At 52.1% G+C, this 27,809-nt stretch overlaps 2 protein-coding genes across 3 annotated transcripts in view; one reads left to right on the forward strand and one right to left on the reverse strand.

Moving 5' to 3' along the window:
• The first annotated feature begins 2,569 nt into the window (after positions 1-2,569).
• KCNG2 (potassium voltage-gated channel, subfamily G, member 2) lies at positions 2,570-14,235 on the forward strand. Its single transcript, XM_006875897.1, has 3 exons — positions 2,570-2,632; positions 2,848-3,537; positions 13,411-14,235. Exons 1-3 carry the CDS (start codon positions 2,570-2,572, stop codon positions 14,233-14,235), a joined length of 1,578 nt encoding a protein of 525 aa, XP_006875959.1.
• A 4,756-nt stretch (positions 14,236-18,991) lies between these two features.
• The window catches only part of PQLC1 (PQ loop repeat containing 1), a 36,465-nt gene continuing 27,647 nt past the window's right edge, over positions 18,992-27,809 (reverse strand). For both annotated transcript variants that reach the window (XM_006875892.1, XM_006875891.1), the window contains 2 exons: positions 26,107-26,323; positions 18,992-19,199 (listed from right to left, as the gene is read on the reverse strand). In XM_006875892.1, coding sequence (XP_006875954.1) covers positions 18,992-19,199; positions 26,107-26,323 — 425 coding nt within the window. The remainder of the gene's footprint in view (positions 19,200-26,106; positions 26,324-27,809) is intronic.

The following is a 27,809-nucleotide window of genomic DNA, read 5'->3' on the forward strand; positions in this document are numbered from 1 at the left end:
ATATATATATACATAGAGTGTGTGTATGTGTGTGGCACTGTGGGCTAATGCATCAGACTGCAAAGTTGTTTGAGTTGCAAGGTCGGTGGTTCAAGCCCACCAGCTGCTCCTTGGAAACCCTATACAGGGGCCCTATGGGTGGGAATTGACTCAAGGGCGGCAACACAAGCATTTCTGTGGGATTGGAAGTGCTGAATTTGTCTGTTCCCAGCTGTAAGCTCCCCGAAACCATGTGGCCAGCAGACAGTGATGAACTTTTCTGAATGAATACACAGACATGGGACGTAAGCACGCACACACATTTGGACCTTAGTCACTTCCTCCCTCATATTGTGACGTGAACCAGAAGGTCACAGCACAATGGTCACTGTGATTATGGACACAATTTTCTTCCTGCTTCCACCTGCATAACATATAAATGTCATCATGAAAGTAAAAATGTACAGGGCGAGTCAAAAATTATCTGTACTCTGGCTATAGAATTTATTTTAATCAATTTTTAGAAAAGACAAGTACATTTTTTGACACAGTCTCCTTGCTTTTCAAAACAGTTTTTCCATCTGTCAACAAGCTTTCATATTCCCTTATTTAAAAACATTTAGGCTGAGCAGCAAGCCACAACTGCACGGCTGTCTTCACTTCTTCATCAGAGGTAAATCTTCATCCTCAAAGGGCAGCTTTCAGGGGACCAAACAGGTGAAAGTCCAATGGAGCAAGATCAGGACTATAGGGAGGAGGCTTTAACACCTCAAAATGAAGTTTTTGCAGAGTGTCCACAATGTGGGCAGAGATGTGAGGACGTGCATTGTCCTGCAAGATCACAGCGTCCTCGGATAGCAGTCCTCTACATTTAATCCGAAGTTTACACTTCAGCTCTTTAGTGAGCATCTCTCTGTAATGAGTTGATTGTTGAACCTTTTTCCCGATAGTGTTCCAATACTGGCCCTCGAGAATCCCAGAAAGATGTAAGCATCCATTTTCCAGCTGATGGTTGACTTTTGAACTTTTTCTTGGTGGGTGATTGTGAATGTTTCCATTGCGTTTTCTGCTATTTTCTCTCAGGCTTGTAGTGATGAATCCATGTCTCATCACCAGTAACATTTTTTTTAAAGAAACTTTTAGCTTCCTTCAAGTATCATTCCAAATTTTGTTTGCAGATGTTCAAATTCCTTTGTTTATGCTCTTCCATGAGATGTTTTGGAATCCGTCTCACACAAACTTTTAGAAATCCAAATCTGTCATGGATCATTCCATGTGCAGAGCCATGGTTGATTTGGAAATGATTTGCCAAATAATCCACTGTCACCTGTCTGTTCAGCCAGAATCCTTTCAGATGTCTGCTCCATGCTGTCATCCGCCATAGATCTAGACGGCCGTTTTCATGTAACTGGAATGCAGATAATTTTTGACTCACCCTCTCAAATATACTCAGCCCGAAAATGATTTGGCCTCATTAACATGTTTTGTGAAATATTCCTTTCAAAAGTGCTGAGTAAGCCATTTGGGTTGATGCTCTGTGCACCTGCTAAGGTGGGAATCTCATTAGAAAGAAGAACATGGTTCCTTCTGTGAGCCTCTGGAACCTGGGTCAGAGTGAAATGAAGGTCGTCTAACCATAATCTGTATAAGAAACTTATCTGGCATCCTGTCTTCCAAAAGCATCCCTCAGTAGGCATCTGAAGAGTGGCCGAGTGCTCGTGGCCACCAGTTAGTGAGGGAGATGGTACCCGGTGTCTCTGGCCTTGCGTTTAATATGTGCCAAAGACCGTGTCCCCCTTCTCTGAACTTTTCAAGCAGAGTTCTTAATCTTCTGGGGTCATGTGTCCCATTGAGAATCTGATGAAGACTGTGGCCCCGCTATCGAAAACATTCATACACAGAAATGTTTGCTGGTAACTTTAGAAGGTTCATGGACCCCCTGAAGAATTTCCATGGACACCAAATAATAAACCTCTGATTGAGCAGCATCATGGCAGACTGAGGAGGCAGGGACGATTGGGTTCTATTTCTCTAGAACAGTGGTTCTCAACCCCAGCTGTGCAACTAGTTTGTCTGGAAGTCTTTTAAAGACTTTTCAGACGTGTAAAAGTGAGGACAATCAGATGAGTCCCCTAGTCCCCATCCCCCCAGCTCCAACGACTGTGACCATCTGGTCACAGTTGCCATTTGCACACCTCCTCCTATAGGACTGGTTGAACGAAGACGCCAGTTGGAAGCACCTCACCATGACCCACTAAGAAAAAGCACCCTCATGTTTTCACATTACTGCGATACCACTGGGTCCCTTAAAGCCTCTGTCCCCTTTACTCTGGAGTGTCAGAACCCAGTGTCCCCACGTTGCACTGGGCTCAGGTTTCGCATATCTGTTCAAACTGATAGCTGTTGTTGTTAAGTGCTGTGTGTGGCCTCAGCCTGATATATAGCCAAGCACAGCCACAGCGTGCCCCCTTTTAACCTTGACATTTAGTTCTTGAAGAAGAGGTAAGCTGCTTTTTTCTGTTGAGATGCACGTGCCTAACCCAGCCGGTCCAGAGCTACCCACTCAGATCCACTGAGGTAGCATCTCCGCATGAGGCCCAAGCGTCTTCTTGCGCTTGCCCCACAGTCGGCTGGCTCCACTCTTCTACGGAGGGTAAATTAAAGCCAGGTTGCCAGGGAAAGAGATGTGCTGGAAAGCTCGTTAGTGACCCAAGTGACGAGTTTAGAGTCTTTGCAGATGCCACTCATGCAATAAAGGCATCTGCAAAGACTCTAACCTCCGGAAGCTCCTTCTCCAACACCCATGGGTCGCATGTGACGCCATGTGTCCTCGTGTCAGGGCACTAATCAAAGTCTTGCTTTTTGCAGGCCTGGCCACCTGATCGCGGCCCCTGCGCCCCAGACCGTCGTGCGCATGGGGTTATGGCCCTGCTGTCCGGGCCCGCGGAGCAACCCCGCGGCGGTGGCCCTGGTGGCGCCCGGCACGTCATTATCAACGTGGGCGGCTGCCGGCTGCGCCTGCCCTGGGCCGCGCTGGCCCGTTGTCCCCTGGCGCGCCTCGAGCGTCTGCGCACCTGCCGTGGGCCCGACGAGCTACTACGCATCTGTGACGACTACGACGCGGGCAGAGACGAGTTCTTCTTCGACCGCAACCCCAGCGCCTTCCGCATCATCGCGGCGCTGCTGCGTGCTGGCAAGCTGCGGCTGCTGCGCGACTCGTGCGCGCTGGCCTTCCGCGACGAGCTGGCCTACTGGGGCATCGACGAGGCGCTCCTGGAGCGCTGCTGCCTACGCCGGCTACGGCGCCGCGAAGAGGAGGCAGCCGAGGCCGAGCGCGGAGCCAGCTCGGGCCGCCCCTCCGTGGGCTCCCCAGAGTGCGCTCTGGACACCGGCGGGCGCCTGGCACGGGCTCGGCGGCTCCTGCGCGATGTGGTGGAGAACCCCCACTCCGGCCTGGCAGGCAAGCTCTTCGCCTGCGTCTCCGTGTCCTTCGTGGCCATCACGGCCGTGGGCCTCTGCCTGAGCACCATGCCGGACATCCGCGCTGAGGAGGAGCGGGTGAGCACGCGAGGGCCCAGCGCCAGGGGTGGACGAAGGTGGCCAGGGGCGAGAGGGCGTGGAGGGGACAGGATGCACAAGTGCAGAAGGGAAGGGAAGGGCCACTGTATCCACTCCATGATGGGAGAGACGCCATTGCCTATTTTGGTCAAGTGGATCTTGATGAGGTCCCCGCTCTAAGGCGACAGACACAGAGGCCAGTTTGACCAGCAGCCAGGGGCGGCCCACCAGCTGGGGCTTGGTGGTCAAGTCTCTCTGGGAGCTCAGCGCCGCAGACGCCAGGACCTGGACAAGCAGAAGTGAAGTATTATGTCTTCAGGGTCTTGTTGTTGTTGTTAGGTGAGTCGGCACCGACTCACAGCGACCTTATGCACAACAGAACGGAACACTGTCCGATCCTGAGCCAACCTCACTATTGTTGCCACAATTGCGGCCGCTTTGCCAATCCATCCCCAGTCTCATTTTGAGTGCCTTCCGCCCAGAGGGGCTCATTTTCGGGGACTATGTGTTTCTTTGCCATTCATGAGGTTCTCAGTAGTGTGTTTTAAGTCGGGTCACCCCAGACCAGAGAGTGGCCGCCTGGACCTTCCGCAGGGGCCAGGCCCAGGCTCCCAGCCCTGTATGGCTGAGGGCCCTGTGGGAAATAGGCAAGGTCACCTTGGCGAAATGTGGAGTTCCTTACCCTTGTTAGTCCTTCTCCCAAAGTTCTCTTAATTTGGGAATGCCAGCCTCAAATGGGTGGGAGTACCCTGGGGGTCCTCTGGGGGTCAGTGGATTTCCAGGGCTGCGGGGGGACCAGTGCATGAGCATAGGCCATCCGGAAGGTGCTCAGAAAGACAGTCCTCAGGCCAGGGTGGGGTAACGTGCTAGTCACATCCCTGAGCTTCATGGAGGAGCAGACCTCATGGGGGCTGTTTCCTGTAGCACATCCCAGACCACTCAGTGGCCCTGAGCCCGTGGGGGGTCCTGCACCCTCCCTCTGGTGGTCAGTCACCCTGGAGAGTAAACTCATATTCAGGAGACAGAGTGACTGCAACTCTGACGGCAGTGCAAATGTAAATGTAAATCTGAGGACATTGGTTTGGCCTCCTCACTGTTTGGGTGTCTGTGACTGAGTCTTCATTTCCTGCCCCCCTGACAGAGTCCAGCTTTCTGTTTCTCCTTCTAAAGAGGCACTCTCCATGCATGGGTTTCCGAGGTAGTAATAACTCCACATATGTCTGGTGGAGAAAAGTCATTCATGTAAGTACTGGGGAGCGGGAGAGGTGAGGTCTGAGCTAGGAGCTGCTCTGGGATGTGGGAATTCTAGGGGATGTGGAGCTGGCCCCTCCCATATGCCTGTTTGAAAGGATGATGCCCCCTCAGAAGGCAAGTGCAAAGCACTCCTATTGGTCTGAGCTGCTGGCCGCTGCTATTGCTGGAAAGGCCACGTGTAAGATAGATGTGCTCCAGAATCTAATAGAACCTCAAGCAAAATGACCACGATGTCTCTAATGGCATGGAGAGGCTCTGCTGCAGGTGGTGACGGCCAGAAGCTCACGAGGGTGTGAGACCCTCAGCCCTAGGTGTCCAGGTGAATGGGCTTAGCAAGTTGGGTTCTGGAAGAAGCCAGCTTAGGGCGATGCTTGGCAGCTCAAGAGCCCCAGAGCCCTTGCCTTGAGGTGTCCAGGCCAACGGAGTAGACCAGCTGGGAGGGATGCTGTTCTGGAAAGAGCTGGCTTGTCTGTCCTCGCTCTCCTTCCCGAAACCACCACCTCAGGCATCTTCCTTTGGTGGACTGGTAGACATTCTTAATACCACGGCTTGGGAGAGATTTTGGAGGGCCATGGGGGTGGCTAAAGCCAGTTAAGTAAACAATCCTGGATTTGGATATGAATGAATTCTCTATGGTCTTGACCTTCAGGATCTTTGTTAGCCCTCAAGCATTCTTCACACTGAACAAGCCCCTTTGTGCAGAGGGGCTGGGAGGGATGCCTTCATCTCCTGTTGCCTCCCCAAATACCCATGCAGTGAGGCCTGGGGCCTTCAGTGTTGGGGGGGTGCAAAAAGGTGTACACAGGAAAAAGAAGATGCTCTTTCCCCACGTTCTCCTGTTCGACTATCTACGACTAACATCGTCTGAGTACCTCAGTGGTGGCAGCACTTCATGAATTTATAGTCCTGAGCGGAGGGTCTGGCATGGCAACATTGGTCCTCATGAATATGTAGACATGAGAGGAGGGTCTCACATGGGGTCACTGGCCCTCATGAATATGTAGGTTTGAGCCGAGGATCTGGCATGGAGTCAACCACAGATACTATGTCTGTCCCTCGGCCTGCCAGATCTCTGCTGTGGCTCCTCCGTCCTCCCTGTGCCTCCACCAGCACTCACCCTGTGGAGGGGAGGGTGAGCCCAGGCCCAGCTCTCTACTGAAGGCCTTCATAGCAAAGACAGAATCCACTGCTGTGGACAAAGCTGTTCCGCTGAGCATTTCCTGCAAAGATGTCATGTAGAATGTGTGCCTTCATGAAGTGTGTGTGTGGGGGGGGGGGGGGGGGGGGTCACTCTCCAAGTGATGAGCTTCAGGCTGTCTCCAGTGGCTTTCCCATGATGCCACCAAAAGGACGAAGCTGAGGTCAGGATGGTCCCCTGAGCAGCCACTGATAAGCCCCGTGCAGAATCAAGTCACCAAAGCCAGCAGCGCCCGTGCAGGGACCAAGCACGGTTTCAGAACCCTCTCAAGCATGTCCCCAGACATCCTCCTGGAAGTGGTTGTGAGGTTGTGAGATGAGGTTGCAGTGTCAACGTCAGAAAGTGTCATGAGCAGCTCCTGCAGCAAGGTGGCCCTTCTGACCTCTCCAGTGTCATCAGAGGGGAGACTACCAGCTGTCAGGAGATGAGGAATTACGAAAAACATCTTCATCATAAGTACTGTGGAGGCATTTCTTAAAATTTAGCATTCGTTTCTAATTAAAACTCTTGCTGAAATTGATGAAAACAAGTCCTTCACTTATAAAATATGATATGATAAAATACATATGGTTAAGTAGATGTAAACTTTTTGGCACATATATAAAAAAAATTTATTCTAAGTGATAAAAAGAAGTATGGATTTGGATCTATAAACTGTCAGCCAGTGTTGTTCTTAACTGTGTGATATTAGACCCGCTTCTCAGGAGATCAGGAACAACACACACCTGCTCAAGGTTTCCTTCTTGTTAAACGAGGCCATCACCAGGGCCCTTTGAAAAACCACTTCGTTGAGCTTAACCCACACACTGTACAGTCTACCCAAGAAACTGCACAATTCCATGGTTTCTAGTATTTCCGCAGGGTTGTGTGTGCTTTGTATGAGCTGATTTACCTCATTATTTACAGATCAACTGAAAATCCAAGAGAACGAACTGAAAGCTTACGAGAAATAAGTAAATGTGTTAAGATGGCTGTCTGTGTGATAGATAGACAGAAATCTGTGTGTTCTCTATGCCACCAGTAATGGAAAACCATGGAGAAACCATTCTGGTTTATTTGCACCTACAAATAATTTTAGCAAGAAAGGAGCACTGTCTGTATGAAAACCTAAAGGGACCAACCGAGCAGAGAGGCGTGCACTGTGTGATTTCGTGTGGGAAAGTGCTCCCAAATTACCAGTGGCATTTCTTACAGCCTCGGCCATAGTATCATTGGGTGTTGGTGGAACCTCTCAAAGCCCTCAAGGATCGTCCGTTCCGCCTGGAGACACGCAGGTGGAGGTCTAGCCTGTGAATTCTGGAGAATGAGAGAGAAGTGGAGTGTCAAGAAGAGACTCCTTTCTCGTGAGGCAGAGAACATGCTGGGGGCGCTCACACCCTGAGCCCCAGTTGGAGGAGAGCTGTGGGTGTGGGGGATCCGCCAGTGAAGAGAGAGGAAAGCATATGTGTGACTGTGTGATTAAATGTGAGTGTGTCTGACTGTGAGCACGTGTGTGACTGATTAGGAGTGTGTAAGTGAATGTGAGTGTGGTATATGACTGTGTGACAGGGTGTGTGACTGCATGATGACATGTGTGTTTGATTGTGAGTGTGAGAAGTGAGTGTGCGTGTGTATGCCTGTAAGTGCACACATGAATATCTGTTAGTACACACGTGTGTGATTGTGAATGTGCATGTGTATGCCTGGAAGTGCACACATGTATACCTGCTAGTACACACGTGTGCTTATGAGTGTGCATGTGTGTGCTTGTGAGTGCACACGTGTGTGCACGTGTATGGCCCCTCTCCACAGAGCACCCATGAACGGCCCGTCCAGAGAGAGCGCCACACAGCTGCACCTCAGAGCAACATCGCTGCCTCTCACTTCTGTGACCGTGAGGTCTGGCGCAGAACTGAGGTGACATCGTTTGGTAACTTACCCCTGCCCCTCAGGACTGCCCAGGGACGCGGGAAGATGGGTCTGGTCCTCATCTTACCTCATAACATGCTCTCTCCCTCGGCACACATGGGTCTGGTGCAGACAGCACATCTTTTTTTTTTTTTACATATGTCCTGTGTTTTATAAGGATCTGAGGGCTCGTGTCTTCTGGCCTCCCGCTTCCCTACTCCACAGATGCTACCTGACACACACCTCCTCTGCGGGGGGGGGGGGGGGGGGGGTTGCTCCTCCATCACGTGATCTTGGCAGCTGGGGTCCAGCCCTTCATTAGGAAATAGCACAGCCTGTTTGTGAACGGTCCGACTCTCGCTGTTCTGGGAAGAAAGTGGATGAGGGGTAGTAGCCATCACGGCTGGCCTGGCGGGGGCACCACTGGGGGTCTGGGGATCCATGCAGCAGAATCCACCACACCACAGCTTGACCTGCAGGCCCACGGCAGGGTAACCCTGAAGATCTTAACTCTGCAACCTACAGGAGCGAGCTCTGCTGTGGAGCACCCTGAACATTCAGCTTTATCAGAAAAACAAAATGAAAGACCGAGTGGGTGTTTCATTCAACTTGAAGATGCTGCTGACAGGTCCCTGCTCCCACCCTGCAGCCATACGCTCTGCCGCTGCCACCCGTACTCCCCCCACACCTGACCAGACCGTGGGCCCCAAGTGCTCCCCACCAGCACTGCTCCTTCCATCCCTGAATGAGAGCAGAACCAAGGTCAGGAGAGCCCGAAGGTGCCAGCTAGCGTGTGTCTAGTGACCAAGGCCCCACACACCTGCTGTCTCCAGGGCTGGCACAAACAGTCCACATCACACCCACAGAGGGGCGGATGGTGAGGGAAGATGTCAGCAATCCACGAAAGAAAAGTTAACGGTGAGGTGTAACTCTTCAAAAGCAAGGGTCCAAACACCATTGATTCCTGACCAGGCTTGACAAATGTCCCAGATACGTCCAACTATGATAAATAAGGGCCTGTTTTCTGGGTCAAAAGTTCCAGGGACCAATGCCTCCAATTAGCCAGCACAGCTGGTGTTTGTAACAGGGAGGACGAGGACACAGGGGGTCGGGGGAGGGGCGTGTCACCGCTGCTGACCGCAAGTCTCTCCCCTGCTCATATTCAGAACCTTGGAGAGGAGTAAATTCTATAAGATTCAGGCTATGGGGTTGAGAGTATTTCTAGATGAGGACCAGCACAAGGTGGGATGATGTTTGTTGAATGTGGGCTACGTGTGTGTAGCTGAAGTGTGCATATCGTAAGTGTAAGGGTAGTGTATTATGTGTTGTATATATGAGTGTGTGTAAGTGTCGTGTAAGTGTTGTGTGGGTGAGTGTACTATGGGTGGTGTACACATGTGTGGGTGGTGTACATGTGTGTGGGTGGTGTACACGTGTGGTGGGTGGGTGTACTGTGGGTGGTTCACATGTGTGTTGGTGATGTACATGTGTGGGGGGTGCATTGTGGGTAGTATACATGTGTGGGGGTGCAGTGTGGGTTGTGTACACGTGTGGGGGTGTACCATGGAACCCTTGGCAGTTGAAGAAGTCTGTGGACTTCTCACAGTATTGTGTTTCATGGACAGGAAACGCACGGAGTTACAAAGGAAGCCAGTTAAGCCCACCTGCATGCTAAGAGCTTGGACTGTGACGGAGGCAGGAAGGACCTGGCGACAGTGGGCAGCGCAGTTGGCATCAGTGGCCATGTGGAGAGGACTGCAGAGGGTGGGGTTTGTGAAGAGAAGTTTAGGGGTGGGGGCCTCTGTTTTCATGATCTCCTCACAGAGACGCTCCCTGAAAGAAAACTGCCCATTCACAGAAGGTTCTAGAGAGGAGGGAACAGGAACGGAGTTGAGGAAGAGAACCCAGCAGGAACAATTTGGCCTGCTCGGTCCCACAAACCTTCTGGCACCCCTCCCAGACAAGAAAACAAGCGCGTGGCCAATATTTCCAGTCATACAATAGCAGGTGGTGATTAATGTAGAGGGCAGCTTATTGGATTCTGACAGCTCGTTAACAACCCTGAAGTTAATAGAAAAGTCTCGCTCTGCTCCACACACAGGCCCCTCAGGCGATGAGCAGTTGGGAATGTACAAATGTGAAGAGCCTTGCTAGGTCCCTGCCGACCAGACCCAGTGACAAGTCAGTATTTGGGGGTCCCCTCATCTCTGTGCCCGAGAGGAGAGGTGGTGCAGAAGGGTCTGCCATTAGCTGCTGGGTTGGGGACGGCAGGGAACCAGGGAGTGGCCCCCTTGTTGTCAACCTCCAGCCGCATCCTGTGTCTGGCCGCTTTCAAAGGCTCAAGATGGCTGCCCGCTCCATGCCAACTGACAGCCCTCTGTTTTTCTTCTCTCCTGCTGATCCTATTCAGCTCATTCAGGTGCTACCTGTTTCACTTGGTCTCCCGTGCCTTTGTTGCAGATGGGCTGTTCAGTGCATTAAGGAATTTAAGTAAGCCTTCCAATTTCTGCTTGTCCTTGCCACCATCTTAACAGAGTCCTGGTGTGGCACTGTCGGATAAGCACTGGACCGCAAGGTCAGTGTGAACCACAAGGTCGGCAGTTCAAACCCACCAGCCATCAGAACCAACTCAACAGCCCTTAACAATAACCATCCATCTTAATGTTAACCCTGAACATGGGATGTCTTCCCATTGGTCTAGGTCACTTTTGATTTTCAGCAGTGTTTTAAATCTATGAGAGTAAAAGTTGTGCACCTCTTCTGCTAAATTTATTTGTAAGTACTTGATTATTTTTGATGCTATTGTGAACTTGTTAAACTCAGTTTGGATGAATCATTGGAAATGCATAAAAATCCAACTGATTTTTGTATTTCAGCCTTGCTGAACTTATGTGGCAATGTAGGATAAGCATTGAACTGCTAATTGTGAGGTTAGTGGTTCAAACCCATCAGCTGCTCCTTGGAAACCCTATACATGGTCTCTATGAGTCAGAACCAACTTGATGGCACTTAACAACACAGTTTTTCAGTAAATTGCTTAGAATTTTTAAATTACAAGACCATGGCACTTAATAACAACCACCACCACCAAGTTTTCCAGTGACTTGCTTAGTATTTAATTACAAGGCCACGTCATCTGTGAACAGCAAGTTTTACCTCTTCCTTCCCAATCTGTTGTTGTTAAATGCCATCGCGTAGATTCTGACTCATAGCAACTCTGCATAGGGCTTCTGAGGCTTTGAAATCTTTGTGGGAGCAGAAAGCCTCACGTTCTCCCACCCGTTTTCCATCTAGACGCCTTTTCTTTCTTTTCTTTGTCCAGCAGCCCTGATTAGAACCTCCAGTCCAATGGTGAATAGCGGTGTGAAAGCAACTAGCCTTGTCTTGTTCTTAGGAGGATTTGGGCAGAAAGCATCCACTAAGGAGGCTTGCTCTGCGTGTTTTGAACATGTTTTTTTGTCAGGCTGACAAAAGGAACTTTCCTTATTTTCTTGGTTTTCTAAGTGTTTTTTTCTTTTGTTTTTATCATGAACGGGTTTTGTCAGAAATTTCTGTGCCAATTGAGATTGGTCATGTGGTTTCTGTTGACTTTTTATTCTGTTGATATCATGTGTGGCATAGATTTTCAAATGTGACACCAACTGTGCAGCCTTGGGATAAATCCCACTTTGTCAAGATGTGTGTTTCTTTTTGTATGTTGCTGGCTTTCAGTCTGTTAGTATTTTGTTGAGGGTGTGTGCATTTGTATTTATAGGCAATAGTGGTCTGAAATGTTTTTTCTGGTGGTGACTGGTTTGGGTATCAAGGTAATACTGACCTCATAACATGATGTGGGAAGTAAATCCTCCTCTTTTATTTTTGGAAAGAGTTTGTGAACTTTCGATATTGGCTTTTCTTTGAATGTTTGGTAGAATTCAGTGGTGAGACTATCAGGTCTGAGCTTTTATTTGTGCACTGTTTTGTTTTTTTCTATAAATTCACTTATTATAGGGTTACTCAGTTTGTTTATTTCTCCTTGGGTCAGTTTAAGTAGTTCTTATCTTTCTATGAATTTGTCCATTTCTTCTAAATTATCTAATTCACTGACATAGTATGAATATGTTTTTCACCAGTGCCTTCAGTGAAGTTTGGACTTCTTCCTTCAATATCATTGATGATTTCAATCACATGCTACCTCTAAATGGTTGAATGTTAACCATTTCATTTTGGTACACTGACAGTGTATTCTTTCCACGCGTCCTGCTTCATTCAACCTTTTGCTAATTTCTTTGTTCAGTGACTGACTAGATTACAGGATTATTTTAGCAGCACTATGGGTTAATGCACTGGACTGCAAAGTCACTTTGAACTACAAGGTCAGCGGTTCAAGCTCACCAGCGGCTCCTCGGAAACCCCAGATAGGGTCGCTATGGATCAGAACAAACTCAACGACATTTAACAACAATACTATTTCTCCCTGCAGAGAGGTAAACCCCTCATGTTGGAGAGGGCCAGCTTTGAGGATGCCTGCGGTCCCCTTGGAATGGCAGTGGCCTTGGCGGAGCTGTCTTCCACTCTTTCCTTAACCAAATGTTAAGTTCCACAGATTGCTGGCTGGCTGAGCTGTAGCTCATGTGTTGGGGCATGCATTCCTCTGTACACAAACCAAATCCAAAGGTGGTTTCTTTGCACTGGTTTCTGGGGTCTATGTTTGATATTTGTTCCAATACCAGGGGGCTTCTTCTTCCTAGCTGTCTTCTTTCCAGGTCCTTTCCTACACACTAGGCAGCCTACGGTCTGGGCAGTATCATCATTAAATCTACAATCTCCCCTTCACCACAACCTCTACTGTTCTGGAAAGCATCCTTAGGTTTAAACTTCTCCATGCTCTCAGAAACCTTATATAGGGTCACTGAGTTAGACGTGACTCAATAGCCGTAGGGTGGGTTTGGGTGTATGCTCTCTGGCCAGTCCCTTTGCGTAGAGAGTAGGAGATACTGTACAGTTGCTTTTCCCTCTAGGCAGAATCTCTGATCTCAGGCTCTGGAGCTGGGGACAATGGTGTGGACCAGAGCTGACCCAGGCCTGGTACCTGAGTGGTACTGCACTTTAGAGATGAGCGCTCAGTGGAGGTCAAAGGACCATAGCCTGAGGTCTTCTTTGCTTGCCTCTCCTGGGATGGAAGCACTGTCTCACAGGCAGGGAGAGGGAGAGGGAGAGGCCCCCCCCACCTCCCCGGGACCCCCGTAGTCTCAGCGGGGGATGGGTAGTGAGTGGTCTGCATTCAGACTCTTGCCTTTCTTGCTGATTTCTGTGAATTTTCTTGAGTAGGTGTCTCTTAATTTGTTTGACCTTAGGTTTAATGGTTGTTCTTAAAATAACTGTCACCACTTTTACTGAGGACTACGCATCGTTTCCCGCCAGGCTTTCGGGGATGAGATGGGCTGCTTTGCTGTGTCTCTGTGGCCCCTGGGAAGAGCACGCATCTCCCTGCGTCCGCGAATGATAGCACAGGCTGCTGACCTCACCAACACTGACCCTCCCTGTCCCCCCAGGGCGAGTGCTCTCCCAAGTGCCGCAACCTCTTCGTGCTGGAGACGGTGTGCGTGGCCTGGTTCTCCTTCGAATTCTTGCTGCGCTCCATGCAAGCCGAGAGCAAGTGCGCCTTTCTGCGGACGCCACTCAACATCATCGACATCTTGGCCATCCTCCCCTTCTACGTGTCTCTGCTGGTGGACCTGGCAGCAGGGGGCGGGCCGGGGACTGGTCCCGGGCCCGGGACGGTGGGCGTCGCGGGCCCCGCAGGTGGGAACAAGCTTCTGGAGCGCGCCGGCCTGGTGCTGCGGCTACTGCGCGCGCTGCGAGTGCTCTACGTGATGCGCCTGGCGCGCCACTCGCTGGGCTTGCGCACGCTCGGGCTGACTGCGCGGCGCTGCGCGCGCGAACTGGGCCTGCTGCTGCTCTTCCTGTGCGTGGCCATGGCGCTCTTCGCGCCGCTCGTGCACCTGGCTGAGCGCGAGTTGGGCGCGCGCCGCGACTTCTCCAGCGTGCCGGCCAGCTACTGGTGGGCCGTCATCTCCATGACCACAGTGGGCTACGGCGACATGGTGCCACGCAGCCTGCCCGGGCAGGTGGTAGCACTGAGCAGCATCCTCAGCGGCATCCTGCTCCTGGCCTTTCCGGTCACCTCCATCTTCCACACTTTCTCGCGCTCCTACTCGGAGCTCAAGGAGCTGCAGCAGCGCGCCGCCAGCCTCGAGCCCGCCCTGCGCGAGGACAGCACGCGCTCGCCCACCGAGGACAGCTCGCAGAGCCCGGACGGCGCCCTCACGGCTGGGGGCGCAGACAGCGTGGACACGGGGGCCGGGCAATGGGCGTGACCGAGCCAGCCAAGTCGGGGACTGAGGGCGCGACCCACGCTGGGCCGGGGAACTGCCCAGCACCTTCCACCCCCAGCCCCCAGATGTCCAGAGAGAACCAAATTCTGCCATGACAGGACCCCACTCGCACAGCCGGGAAAGGGGATCCCGCCCGGTGGAGTCGTGGTGGGCTGACCCGAAGGGCCCTAGTTTGCTTCCGAGGAGCAGGCTCTGAGCCTCCCGCGTCCCAGCTCCATAGCCGCCCCGACACTGCGTGCAGCCTCCCGGAACGGCACCAGCCTTTCTCCCACTCCTACGGCGAACAGGGCGAACAGGGACGAGGGGGTACACGTCCTGCCGGTAACAAAGGCCCCCCTGCCTGCCTCCACTGCGTCTGTCCTCACCTAAACTCTGCCAAAGCCCACTTCTGCCAGGCCTGTTGGGGGTCCCAGGCCCTCTGTCTCAACACCAGCTCCTCATGGGTCCCCACAGATTCCCCACCCACCTCGGAAGGGCGTACTGACCTCCCCACCCATGCCCGACAGCTGGACTTGTCAAACCTCTCTCTGCCTTCATTAGCTGTCCTGACTTCCCCATAGGAGATCTCCCCAAGACTCAGTTCAAGTGTGGGGACCACCCGGCCATGGGCGGCGGGGTGCCCTCGGAGTCTCCTCCAGTCATCGTCGGCTCCAGGGGCACCTGTCTGCGGCAATTCGGCTGCGCTCTGCCAGGAGGAGCTCAAGAGACGCAGAACTTCCCAATCCTGTTGCTGGCTTTGCCTTTCCTGGGCAGAGCTCCACGGCTCCCGTGAAACTCAGGATACTGGATACCGCCTCCCGTGAGGCTTTGCAAGGGTCCCCTGTGGACCGGAACTGTGCGGAGACTTACCTACCACAGACGGGTCCTAGGTCCACAGGGGTCAGACCCGGATGGCAGCTGGCTGTGCTCCGTAAACATGTGACCCCGTGTTACCACACCTGTGACTATGCATGACCTCCCCTCCCCACCTCTACGCTGGGGCCAGTGTTCTCCAGGTTCCCGGCCGAGCAGGGCCAAGGCCAGATGGACTGGATTTGCATGGGCCGTTGGCCCCACGAAGTCCTCTAAATCCCTCTCTCATGTCCCCAATCTGCCCCTGGTAGCCACAGTCACAAGCTCTCCAGAAGTCTGTCAGTCTGAGGCCACAGGACAGATGGACAAGAGCATGGGAGATGGACAGCCCCCAGTGGTGAGGTGGAGACCAGAACCCCCAAACATAGGGTGACCCGGTTCTGGCTTTCCTCTTGTCTAGTGACCCCTATTGTTCAGGGTCCTTTTAGCAGCTCTATGGTGTAGAAATGACCTTTGGATGGAGAGATAGGTCTGCCTGGGAGGACTAAGGGCTCTGTGCGGAAGCTCATCTGCTGAGTTTGTTCTGAAGGCGGACTCCCACCCTGGCTTCTGTGGCCCCCAGGGAACCAGCAGGGAGCAGTCAGAGCCAGGCTGGTGCATCTGAGATGTGTGGTTCCAACACATCCTTGGACATGAAGGCTCCCAGCCAGCTGTACAGTGGACATCTTGGAGCCACCGTGGCACGCCCCCCACCCCCCACCCATGTGACCCGCTCAGGGCCAAGGGTGAGACCAATGAATGACAGCGATGCCTTCCCAGGCGGCTTTCAGGGCATTTGCATCCTTCCAGATGTTGCTGGTGACCTCAGGGCCAACAATCACTCCACATGCTATGGGCCTGGCTGGCCAGCACCACCCAGCCCTTCAGAAAACAAGCCGAGGCAGGAGGCCAGTGGTCATGCAAGGGGTTTCTGTTCCTCCCCATGAGCACCTCAAAGGGCCAACCCAGACCCAGGTGAGCCCTCCAAGATGGGGGCACCAGCTGGGCGAACAGATGACACCCAGGTTAGTGTGATGGGGGTCCCAGGAGGCACACAGTCCCTAGTGAACAAGGAGAGACTCTGCCCCGGTGTCTGTAAAGTACCTTTATTTCTCAGACATAAGGGACCCACCAGAACCCGACGGGTTGCCAGCTTCCCTGAAGATGACCTGTCCCCTTCCTCCCATACTGACCACCTGACTGATCCTTCAGGCTCCATCCCCCCGACACCTAGACAAAAGCTGTGCTGACATCATGGAAATTTCTGCAGGGTGCAGCACCAAACCACCTGCCTCTTCGTGCGCTTTGCAGTTTGAAGATGATCCAAAATCAGGGAGCTCAGTTTGGAAATGCAGCTATGTTTCTGTGCACCCTGCTGTCTGGTGCCCCCTCCCCCCCACCAGGGTTTATGTGGCCAAGCTACTCCACATGCTAGAGGTGATGGACCAGGCCCAGCCATCTCACTTGTAAAACTGGAGTCTTTAGCTGAGAACCTTCTATAGCTGTGTCCTTCTACCAAGCACCCTGCCTCAGCCCAGGGGCCTTCTGCTCAGGCCTGTGCTCCTCCTTGAAACACAACCCCAGTCTGCACGCCTGCCTTCCGCCACCCACCTCTACTGACCCCTGGACAGGCTGAGTGGGGCAGCATGGGACACGGTCCACTGTAAATGCTGGAACCCACAGCTCCTGCCAAACAGACCCAGCTCCACACGCAGTTTCTCTCTAACTGGAAAAGAAGATGGCAGAAGCCATGCAGAAGTCTGGGTGGGAGCGAATACTCACACTGACACGCATCCTTCACAGCTTTCCATCTGCTCTAAGTTCTCACAGACTCAACTCTGAAAGAGAAGACCTCTGCTGCTCATCCCAGGCCCTCGCAAGACCCGCATCTTGTCCCCATTTCCAAAACAGTCTCCTTGCTGAAAGAACAAACCGTTAACAGTCAAATGAGAGTTACGACTTCAGCAAACGTTTTCTTGACTTCAAATGTTGTCTTGACAATCAGTTCAGACCTTGTTTTCTGGTGGTGTTTCTGTGCCATGGAGTCAGTGCTGACTCAGAGACCCTGCTCAGGGTTTCCGAGGCTGTAAATTGTTACAGGAGCAGAAAGCCTCATCTTGCTCACTGCCAACAGCATTGCTCCCACGTGACACAGAACTACAGCATGAGGTCTCTAGGTTGGACCTGTTATCAGAGTAGATTGGCAGACCTGTCTCCCTTGGAGCCACTAGATGGGTTTGCATTGCCAACTTTTTGGTTAGAGCCAAGTGTCTGTCCTTAAAATGTGTCTCTAGGACTTGAAATGAGACCCCCATCCTCTAAGGAAGCGGAATCATGGGGAAAAGGTCTGGAATGTGTGACCTGGTAAAGCCTGGGCTCCTTCAGACAGTGTCACGGAGAGCTCTCCCCTGCAAATGGGCCAGAACCATGATGTCACCACTCGTGTGGGCAGGCAGCCAGGAAGGGCCAGCACTTGGCCTGCTGACCCTCCTTGTCCAGTGGGAAGTAGCACTGGGTAAGGAGAACCCAGACCCCAGCAGACGCATCCCACAAGAACTTGCAGAGTCTGAGTGGTTTATTGATTTAAACTTGTCACAGCGGCTGGACTGAGTCATGTTCACCCAGTCTCTGTGCTTCTTGGGTTGCACTCCCATCTGAAGGTAAACACCCCCCATTTCTTAAAAATAAACACTTCAATGCATCTTAGAGGCTGAGCGCTAAGCAAGGCCCTCGCTCAGCTCTCAAGTCTTCCAGGGCAAGTGGGGGAGACCAGCCTTGGGCATCTCTGGCCCCCACCTGCCACAGCCCCCACCTGGGGAATACTACATGCTCCTCTCAGCTTGGGTTCCATCTGCAGCTGGTCCCTCCGCCCAGCGGAAGGGAACTGCCCATGGGCAGGGTCTGTGGAAAAGAAGCCGGGGCAGGCTGGGGCTCAATTGAGACTAGACATAGGGGAGTTTATCTTGCACAATGCACCAGGTGAAGCAGCTGTCAGACGCAGCATAATGCGTGAAGGAGGGCAGCCAGGTAGCAGGGTGGCAGGCCTGCGTCTGTAAGGTCACTTTAGGCCCGAGAGTGGTCTGAGGTACAAGGAACTCCAGAGAGAAAAGGAACCTATCCTCACATGGCCCTCTCCTGCAGGTGGGCTCCTAGGCCTAACCCTGAACATGCGCAAGACCCCTAGAACAGAGAGGGAAACAGCCGTCCCAGAAGCCCACGTGGGGCCTTGCCAGAGGCCACCCACCCACACCTGCCACCCATGGCTCAGGGTCCAAGCCTGACATCCTGGAGCTTGCTCCAGCAATGGCCACTTACCCACTCACCCCCAGGGACATCAAGGCTAGGAAGCAACCAGGGTGTCTAGATGCAAGGGACCACTTGAGATACTGCCGACAGGGCCTGGGCCCTGGGCAGTGGACTCTGGTGCCACCTCAGACAGACAGCTCTGCCAGACAGACAACGATAAACATGCACACACATAGGACTTCCTTGCCTTTACGCTGGGTGTCCACAGCAGCTCATCTGTCCTGCCACCCTCTGAGACCACTGTCTGTCTGCAGGTTCTGCAGCGCTCTGACAACACTTCTGTCTCAGTTCTCACTCCTACCCAATGCCCCTGGCCCCTGGCTTGGTGTCCTGTCCTACTTGGGGCCCTGTGGCTATGAGATGAGAAGGATTCTTCCCGGCTGCCACAAGCGTCACTGCATCCTCATGGCATGAACACATTCAAGGTTCATCCAGGTGACTGCGGAGAACTGGGGGTGCGAACTCACCTTACAATCACCTAAAGACGATAGAAACTCACCTTGGGTAAAACCCACCTGCTGCTGGCCCCCTGTGCCTACTAGATCCCCCTGACTCTTCCCACCCTCTCCAGGAGCCCCATGGCCCCAGTGGACAGTGGGCATCAGAGCGCCTTGGCACTGACAGGGTGGGCAGGGTGGGGCATGGGCTTTGGGGGCCGGCGGGCATAGGTATAGGCCTGCAGCAGGATGGCCAGGTCCACGAACACCTGCAGCAGTCCGCAGACGGAGAACTGCAACGGCACGCGATTCAGCAGGAAGTAGGCAGTCTTGAAGGTGTCACCGCTGGTCCACATCAGCACCATCTTGATGCTACAGAGACACACAGAGGTTAGGGTGGTGCCGCCAGGCCATGGGGGTCAGAGGCTCTGGGTCAGTACAGCTCTTCAACTCCCAAGGGAAGGGGAGTGGTCCACAGCAGTGTGTATGCGGTCCCAAGGCCCGGATGGAAGTAGTGGTGTGTGGGAGACACGGCTGGACACCTCCCTGGGCTGGTTTCAGAAGCTCTGTGTGGGAGCCCTCCCAGGCAGCCCACATGTGACAGGGGGCCGGGTTACAGATCCATTCTGGATGGCATTCCCCACAGGGGCTTCAACGGCCACATCTACAAGGCCTCCTGAGCACCCCACCCTGCATGTAGGGGTAGGGGGCTGAGGGTGTAAACCACACGCCCGCTGCTTCTCCAGCCAGAACTCCCCCTGAACACAGCAGAACCAAGAGAGCTTAAACCATCTTACTGATAACTCAGGTGATTCCCTTACTGAGAGCCCTGCAAATCTTCCCTGCAAACAGCTTACACGGCAGCGCCTCCATCAGACTAGTCCTAAAGATGCACAAAACCGCAGGGGAGCAATTAAGACCAATTGCCATTTATTGCCTGTGTTCTACACACAGCTCTGGTTTGCACCCAGCACTGAAGAGGACAGCCTGCCAAGTAGTGAAGGTTAGCCTGATGTACTTTTCTGCATGAAATGTGTCTAAATTAGACATGTTTGCATTGGCAGGCTAAATCTTTTCTGGCTAATTAAACTCGACAATGGAGACGGAGGAGATGTGTGCTGCACCCCCAGGACAAGGCTGCCAGGGTCAGGGCCCCCTGAGCAGACAAGACATAGGTCATAATTACAGGCCCACCTGCACACAACGACCCTCAGAGAGGTGCCAACCTGCTGACACAAAGATGTTCCACAGAAAAGGGGCATGCACAGCCCCAGTGTAGATCCACCCTCCCTGCCTCAGCTCCAGGTCAGGGTGAGGAGCTTCATCTCTCAGAATCTTAGTAGTTACAGGACTATTCAGGTTATCTGTTTCTTTGCGGGTCAGTTCTAGTAACAAAGTATCAGAAACCGACAATTAATTACTCTTTCAGTCCTAGGAATGTAAACTCCAGTCGGTCCGGCCCACTGCTGCAGAAAGCAGGGCCGGGCTGGGCTGACCACTGTCTGGTCCTGTGCCATCCTCAGTCTTTAAGCTTGAGCCCACTGCTGTCACTGTGCCAATCCATCTGGTTGAGGATCTTCCTCTTTTCACTGACCCTCCACTTTACCAAACATGATGTCCCTCTCCAAGGACGAGTCCCTTCTGATAATATGAGAAGTATAAGAGATGAAGCCTCGCCATCCTAGCTTCTAGGGCTCATTCTGGTTGTAAACTTCCAACACAGATCTGTTTGCTTTTCTAGCAGTCCGTGGTACTTTTAATAATCTTTTCCAACACCATAACTCAAATGCTCAATTCATCTATGGTCTTCCTCTGTATGGGGTAGGTTTCCAGGGAGTGGCTGATGAGTTTGAACCACTGACCTTGCAGTTCAAACCACCCTTGCAGTCCAGTGCTTTATCCTACAGCACCACATCAGGAATCCATACGTATGAGGCAATTAAAAATACCATGGCTTGGCACCTTAGTCCTCAAACTGACATCTTTGCTCTTGAACACTTTAAAGAGGTCTTGTGCAGCAGATTTGCCTAATGCAATATGTCATTTTGATTTCTTGACTGCTGCTTCCATGAGTGTAGACAGTGGAATACAAGCAAAATGAAGTGTTTGATAACTTCAATCTTTCCTGCATTTATCATGATGTTATTTATTGGTCCAGTGGTAAGGGTTTTTTTTACACTGAGGTGCAACCTTTAAGTTCTCTTCACTTTCAGCAAACAAGGTTGTATCATCTGCATATGGCAGGTTGTTAATGAGTCTTCCTCCAATCCTAATGCCACAGTTTTCTTCATATAATCTGGCTTCTTGGATTATTTGCTTAGCATACAGATTGAATAAGTATGGTGAGAGAATACAACCTTAGCATGCACCTTTCTTGATTTCAAACCATTCAGTGTCTCCTTGTTCTGTTAAAATGACTGCCTCTTGGTCCATGTACACAGTTCCTTATGAGCACAATTAATTGTTCTGGAACACTTATTTGTCATCCATAGCTTGTTATGATCCACACAGTCAAAAGTCTTTGAAACAGTCAATAAAGCACATCTTTCTGGTATTCTCTGCTTACAGCCAAGATTCATCTGACATCAGCAACGACATCATCCCTCATTCCACGGCCTCTTCTGAATCCGGCTTGAACCTCTGGAAGTTCCCTGGCAATGTACTGTTGCAGCCATTCTTTAATTAGCTTTAGCAAAATTTTACTTGCAAGTGATATTAATGACATTGCCCAATAATTTCCACATTCTGTTGGGTTACTTCTCTTTGGAATGGGCACAAACATGGATCTCTCCCAATTTGTTAGCCAGGAAGCTATCTTCCAAATTCCTTGGCACAGAATGCCTCCAGTGCTGCGTCAGTTTGCTGAAAGATTTCTATTTGTAGTCTGTCAATTCCCGGAGCCTTGTCCTTTGTCAAGGTCTTCAGTGCATCCTACAGTATCAATGCTCTTGAGCATATGCTACCTCTTGAAATGACTGAACATCAACCATTTCTTTTTGGTACAGTAACTCTGTATTCTTTCCATCTTCTACTTTCTCCTTTTTAACTTTTTATTGTGAATTGAGTAAAGGTTGACAGAGCAGATCATCAGTTTTATATCAACAAACCATGCACTGCTTCAATGCAGGGTTGCAATCCCCTCCATGTACCAACAATTCACAGTATTTACCTTCATTCACTTTAACTATTGCCTAGCGGGAGGGAGCAGTCACTTTACTGGTGGAAGGCCTTGAAATTGGTGAGGAGTTTGTGTATCTATGCAGCCAACCCCACAGAAGCTTTTGAGGCAGGAAGCAGAGAGAAGGAGGAAGAAAGGAGAGAAGCCACAGAAAGAGAGGAGACAAGACCCTCTTAAAACAAAGGCTGTTCTGGAATGGCTAGAAGAAACAGAAGATATTTCTGGAAAGAAAGACCAGCAGGAAAAATCAAAAACAGTAACGGCTGAATGACTGAATGAAATGACTACTACAAGAACAAGCAAGTCGTTCACCCAGGAGCCATCAATTCAAGTGGTCAGGTCCCCTCAGGGCAAACCTCCTTCCAAGACCAAGACTCAAGGGGAATACATGAGCAGGCATGTGGTCCTGCTGCTGAGTTAAGTCTGACCACGCTCAATCGATTCCTGTCAACCTGGGTTGAGACATGGTTGGCCAGCAGTATGGCGAGACCTAGGAACTACTGGGCCCAGGGACAGGGACATGGCCATAGAGGACTAGAGTGGAGAGTGAAGGGTCTGGCTGATATGATGTGAGGGCATATGCATGAGAACACCCATACTTGCAGATAGTACCCATTTGACCTGGCTTCAATGGCTGGAAGATCAAAACACAACTAGAGAAAGAAAAAAGAGGAACAAAAAAAGAAAAAGAGTAACACACTTCAAGTGGATGAACTTGACCAATGCTTGTGGATGTAGTAGCTCAAAAGAGGGAACAAATCTTTAGAGCAAGGATCACTCCCACCCTATTGGTACACAGGGTTGACAGGGATGGGCAACTTAGACATTGGCTACCCAAAATGGGAGGGCTACAAAGGCATGAAGTGACTGGCTTACAAGCTTTCAAGAGGGAGCCCAATTTCAGAGGGTACAGGGGAAGGTAGAATCTTCACTGAGTGGTTTCCAATCTGTCTGGATAGGTCTGGTGAAAGGAGGTGGGGATAAGACTCTTGTGGTTCAACAGTGAATAATTGCTATCAGGACTGATTACAATTGTTGTAAATGTAAAGGTAGGTATTTTGTAACAAAAGGAGGAGAATGGCTGATCTTACAGTCCAGGAGCGGAAGACCCTGGAACCATCAAGGGAGAAGAGCAGAGTGTGGGACCCTATCCAGAGAAACAGCGATTAGAGAGATGGAGGCAGAGATGATGCCGTGGAAAAATGGAGTGACTGGGGACTCTGGACTCTGGGAGGGAGAGGGTCTGTGGGCTGCTGGCTGGGGGGCAGGCTTGTGGGGTGTATCCTTTGGCTGTTTGATGATATATGCAGGGAACTGTAATCATTGCAGTGAAATGAAATAAGGTAGGATGAATGTAAAGCTAATGTTCTCCCATGTAAGCTATCAAATAATTCACAATAAAAACTTTTTTAAAGAACAACAAAGGCTGTAACACTGAAGGTGGCAACAGGTCCAGAAGGGGGTCTGCAGCTGAGTCAGTGGTGATGGTGGGGCAGCTGAAGGCAGAGAGGCCTATCCTGAAGGGGCCCAGGGAAGCCCGTCCTCAGGGGTTCTGAAATGTAGCCGATTATTGCCTTAATAAATCACTTAATTGTCAGTATGAGCTGAATTCTCTGTAGCCATGAAATAGAGTATGCAGTCAAGGAGGAAAGCAGAGGGTGCCATGGAAGGACTAGTGAAAAGGTTGGAGTTTCTTACTGGGAAACCTGCAGAGAGCCCACCTCAGCCATCTTCACTGTTTCCACAGACAACAAAAAACAAGTGTACAACAGGAATTGGTGATTGCAGCAGAGAAGTTTGCTGGGTTCTGGCTTAATCTGGAGAAACATGGGGCAGGGTGTGAACTGGGGTGCAGGGCCCCCATCTCGGGCACAGACAGGCCTGGCTGAGTCTTCTCCAGGGGTGTTACCTGGGGGAGCAGTAGCCATAGATGGGGTGTTGGGAGTTGCTAGGGGTGGGGCATGCAGACACTGAGCCAGGGTGACTGATGATATGATGGGAGTTTTAAAGCAGGTGACCTCCTCTTACCTTGCACACTGCCCCGCCCACCCCCACCCCCAGCTCTCCCAGAATTGCTTGTGAGGAAATAGTCTTCCAAACTTACACCAAACGGAGGAAGAAGACTGGAAATATTCTTACAGAATTTGCCTTTTAGGCCTTGCTGCAGTAAGTAGTTATTATAACAGGTTTTCACCCAAAAGTATTATTATTTTTTATTACTGTTCAGAAGCTACAGCCACGTAACATATTTCAGAAGATATCACAGTGCAGGACTATCTGCTCAGAGCAGAGAAGGTGTACGCGTGCACGTGAAGGCGCTGTGTGCACACAGGGGTGCATGTGTAGGTACGCATCCTTTAAACAAACTCCGAGGCAGAGCTTTCCAGAATGAGGTCTAACCTGAGTCGATGAAAGTTACAAAACCTGTAAACAGGACTGACCCGGCCTGCTGAGACACATACCTCTCCCACCTCAGACCAGGAGTTACAAGATCCTCGAGGAAAGGAGAAGAAAGCTTCCTGTCATCGTTTGGGCTCAGATCACCACTTCTATACAGGTTTACGTGTCTTAAAAACATGTCTGAAACCTGAGGCTCCACACGCTGGAGGACCTCAAACAGGAAGAACATACTCCATCAGACTCACATTCGGTAACGACAAGGAACTCATGTCCCACCTGATCCTGGTACTGCCCGATGCGCCTTCTGACAGCTGGCTGGGGTGTCTCCTATGGGCCTCCTGAGTCAGACTAATTCAACAGGCTGAGAGACCCTGAGCTGCATTTGTCAGGGACTGAGGGAGAGGCCTGCGGCAGCCTGGGACTCACAACACTCCAATGGGGACACACGAAGGCAGCGTGGCAGAGCACACAGGTGGGCAACAGGTAGGAGGGGCTGGACCATATCCAGAGAAGTCAGCACTGCAGAGACCATCGCCAAGCTGTGTCTACCACCACAGAGTGTCCACTATATACAGCGTGCTGACCAGTGACACGATGTGTCACCCTGTGCTCAGTGCCACCCCAGCAATGTGGCTCCCCAGGGACTCTGAAAGTTCAAGTGGAGGCTGATGGGCAGCAACTCAAATCCCAGAAAGTAGAAAGTCCACTGTAAAGGCAACACGCAGTGAGGCTGGAGGGTCTGAGCCATGTCTCTGCCTGGCTCCGAGCTGCACCCCACAGAGGCTGTGGCCACCAACCACCCTGTGTGAACAGAGCCCCAGGGTCCTTCTTCAGAATAAACGACCAACCAACACTCCTATGCAGGGATGGAGAACCAGCCCAGGGGTTCTGACGTCCTCCCTAGACTTACTCTCTGTCTCTCTACACTCAGGTCACCCTGATGCACAGTAGGGGAGCAACAGGCTTGGAGGGGCTGAGGCCAGAACTGGGACAGAGGGCACTGCTCCCCCAACCTGCCATGCGGCCATCCCTCCTTTCAAGGTGAATTCTCACAAGGCCACTCCTGCCTGCTTTTCATCACAGCGTCTCCTTCCAGGAGGAGCAGCCGAGCCTCCAGACTCCCCAAGGATTAGACCATCGGCAGGTTACCCCACTGGCAGATGCTCCACACTGCTGAGTGTCCCAGACATGGTTAAGGGGGTATGCTCCAAACACAGAGCATCGCCTCATGGCTGAGCATCCCCATTAGGGTGGGGCACCCCAGGGCCACCTTCAAGCCACCTTAGGGACACATGAAGACGCCCATCTGTGCCCCACCCTTGGGCTCTGACTTGAGGGGATCGGGGTGCTGGGGGAACGGGGGTCAGGTGGGCCTCAGTCAGAGGGGAGAATCTGTCCATAGAGACAGCACACGAACCAGGAGTGAGGCATGCTGACAGGTGGCTCTAGCTCAGACCCAGCACTCCTGCATTTAAGGTCACTGCACACAAGGCTGTCAGCTCTGCTCCTTGCACATCCCCTCCTGTCTGGAGACACTGGTTCTGCACAGGCTGGGTACCTTCTCCTCTCTCCATCTGTTGCCTTGTCCTCCACCACCCTACAAAGCTGCTCAAAGGTGCAGGGTCTTTAACTACATGTGTGAGGATTTCAGTCCACAGATGGGACCCGCCACCCTAATGTGTCTGCTCACGAGCCTCCTACCTCATCCCCTCGGTGGAACGATGGCGGTGGTTGCGACACAGCTGTGGCACGCCCAGCATGGCCTCGGTGAACACAGCCAGGAAGCCCAGCGTCTCTACGAAGAGGGCCGAGTCGATGCACAGGTAGGTGATGTAACCCGCCACGCCCGAGAAGGCCAGCATGCACTGCACGTAGTCCGAGAAACTGCTCCAATGCCAAAAATGGTGAGGGTCGAAGTCTAGGGTAGCAGGGAAAGGGTGAACATGGTCAACCACTCACATCTGGACAGGCATGATGGAGCCACTGCCCACCTCGGAACCCCTGCCCTTGGGTAGAGCCACCCTGCAATCTGTGTCTGCAGTGGAAAGGGAAGGGCTAGCACCCACTTCCTGGGGCAGCCCTGAGGGTCAGCGAGCTCAGTTTAGTGAAGAGCATTTATCACAAAGGAACGGAGCCATTCACCATCTACGCTTGGTTCTTACCAACCACAGCCGTGACGGGCTGTGCTGGCCGCGGAAACCACACCACCCTGTCTGGGGGGTGACAGCCATGACCACCACACCGCCGTGTGTATGTGTGTGTGTCTGGGAAGTGACAGCTATGACCACCACACCGCCGTGTGTGTGTGGGGGGGGGTGTGGGGTGTGGGTGTGTGGTGTGTGTGTCTGGGGGGTGACAGAACACCACACCGCCCTGTCTGTGGGGTGACAGCCATGACCACCACACTGCCCTGTGTGTGTCTGGAGGTCTGGCAGGCACTCACGTTTTTTCGCGGGTCTGGCCAGGTCTATGAATGGCCTTGACCATCTCACAGATTCCAATGAAGAGGTATATTAGCAAACTCAGGTGCCATAGTGCAGATGGCCCGGAGTTATGTCGTGGAATAAGGGTACAGTTTGCTTGACAGACAGCCAAGTTGAGAGTTCACTGTAAGCAGTGAACTAATGAGGCTCCCAGAAGGACCAGAGCTCAGACCAGCAGACAGAAGCCTGCGGGAAAGCCAGCAGGGTCCAGGACGTGGGCACGGATCAAACGTCTGAGTGAGGGGTGAGGGCTGGAGGTGGCCCACTGTCCACTGTCTAAATGCACACCTGTCTCACCCCACACCGGCTACCTGCTCTGTCTGTTCCACATCCCGGATAACAGCTGCCAGTTGTGGGGGCGTCAGTGAGGAGCTGAGGTTGCAGGGAGCTGGGTGGGGGCACGGTATCAGTTCCGGGTCAGGGTAGCGCTGGTTTACTACACACAAGACAGGGAGCGGCCATGTGCCTCCTCAGCTGCAGTTCAGACATCAGCCTGGGGGCCCAGGGCCCAGGGCATGGACAGGGAGCCGCGGTACAGGACCAAGGTCACACAAAGATGTCATGTGGGGTTCCAGGTCTGGGACAGTCCCCTCCACAACTGGACAATGAAGAGGGTGCAGCCAGAGAGGGTCTGTGAGCAGGCTGAGGAGGGAGGGAGGAGGGTGTATGTGTGTGCATGTGCGTGTATGTGTGTGCGGTTATCTGAGAGAAACACACAGAATACAACCGGAGGGACCCAGCAGGAACCTGGGACAGCAGGATCTGGGAAGGACACTGTCCTGGGGAGGGGGTAAGGGGTATCCAGCTGGCACTTAGGAAACTGAAGTCAGTTTTATAGCTTCCAACTTCTTCACTAAGGAGGAAGTGGGCAAGAGAGGCTGCATGAACAGGAAGTCCAGCTGTACGGGCAGGAAGTGGTGC

The sequence above is a fragment of the Chrysochloris asiatica genome, unplaced genomic scaffold (assembly GCF_000296735.1).
Source record: "Chrysochloris asiatica unplaced genomic scaffold, ChrAsi1.0 scaffold00345, whole genome shotgun sequence".
NCBI classification, from domain to species: Eukaryota; Metazoa; Chordata; class Mammalia; order Afrosoricida; family Chrysochloridae; genus Chrysochloris; species Chrysochloris asiatica.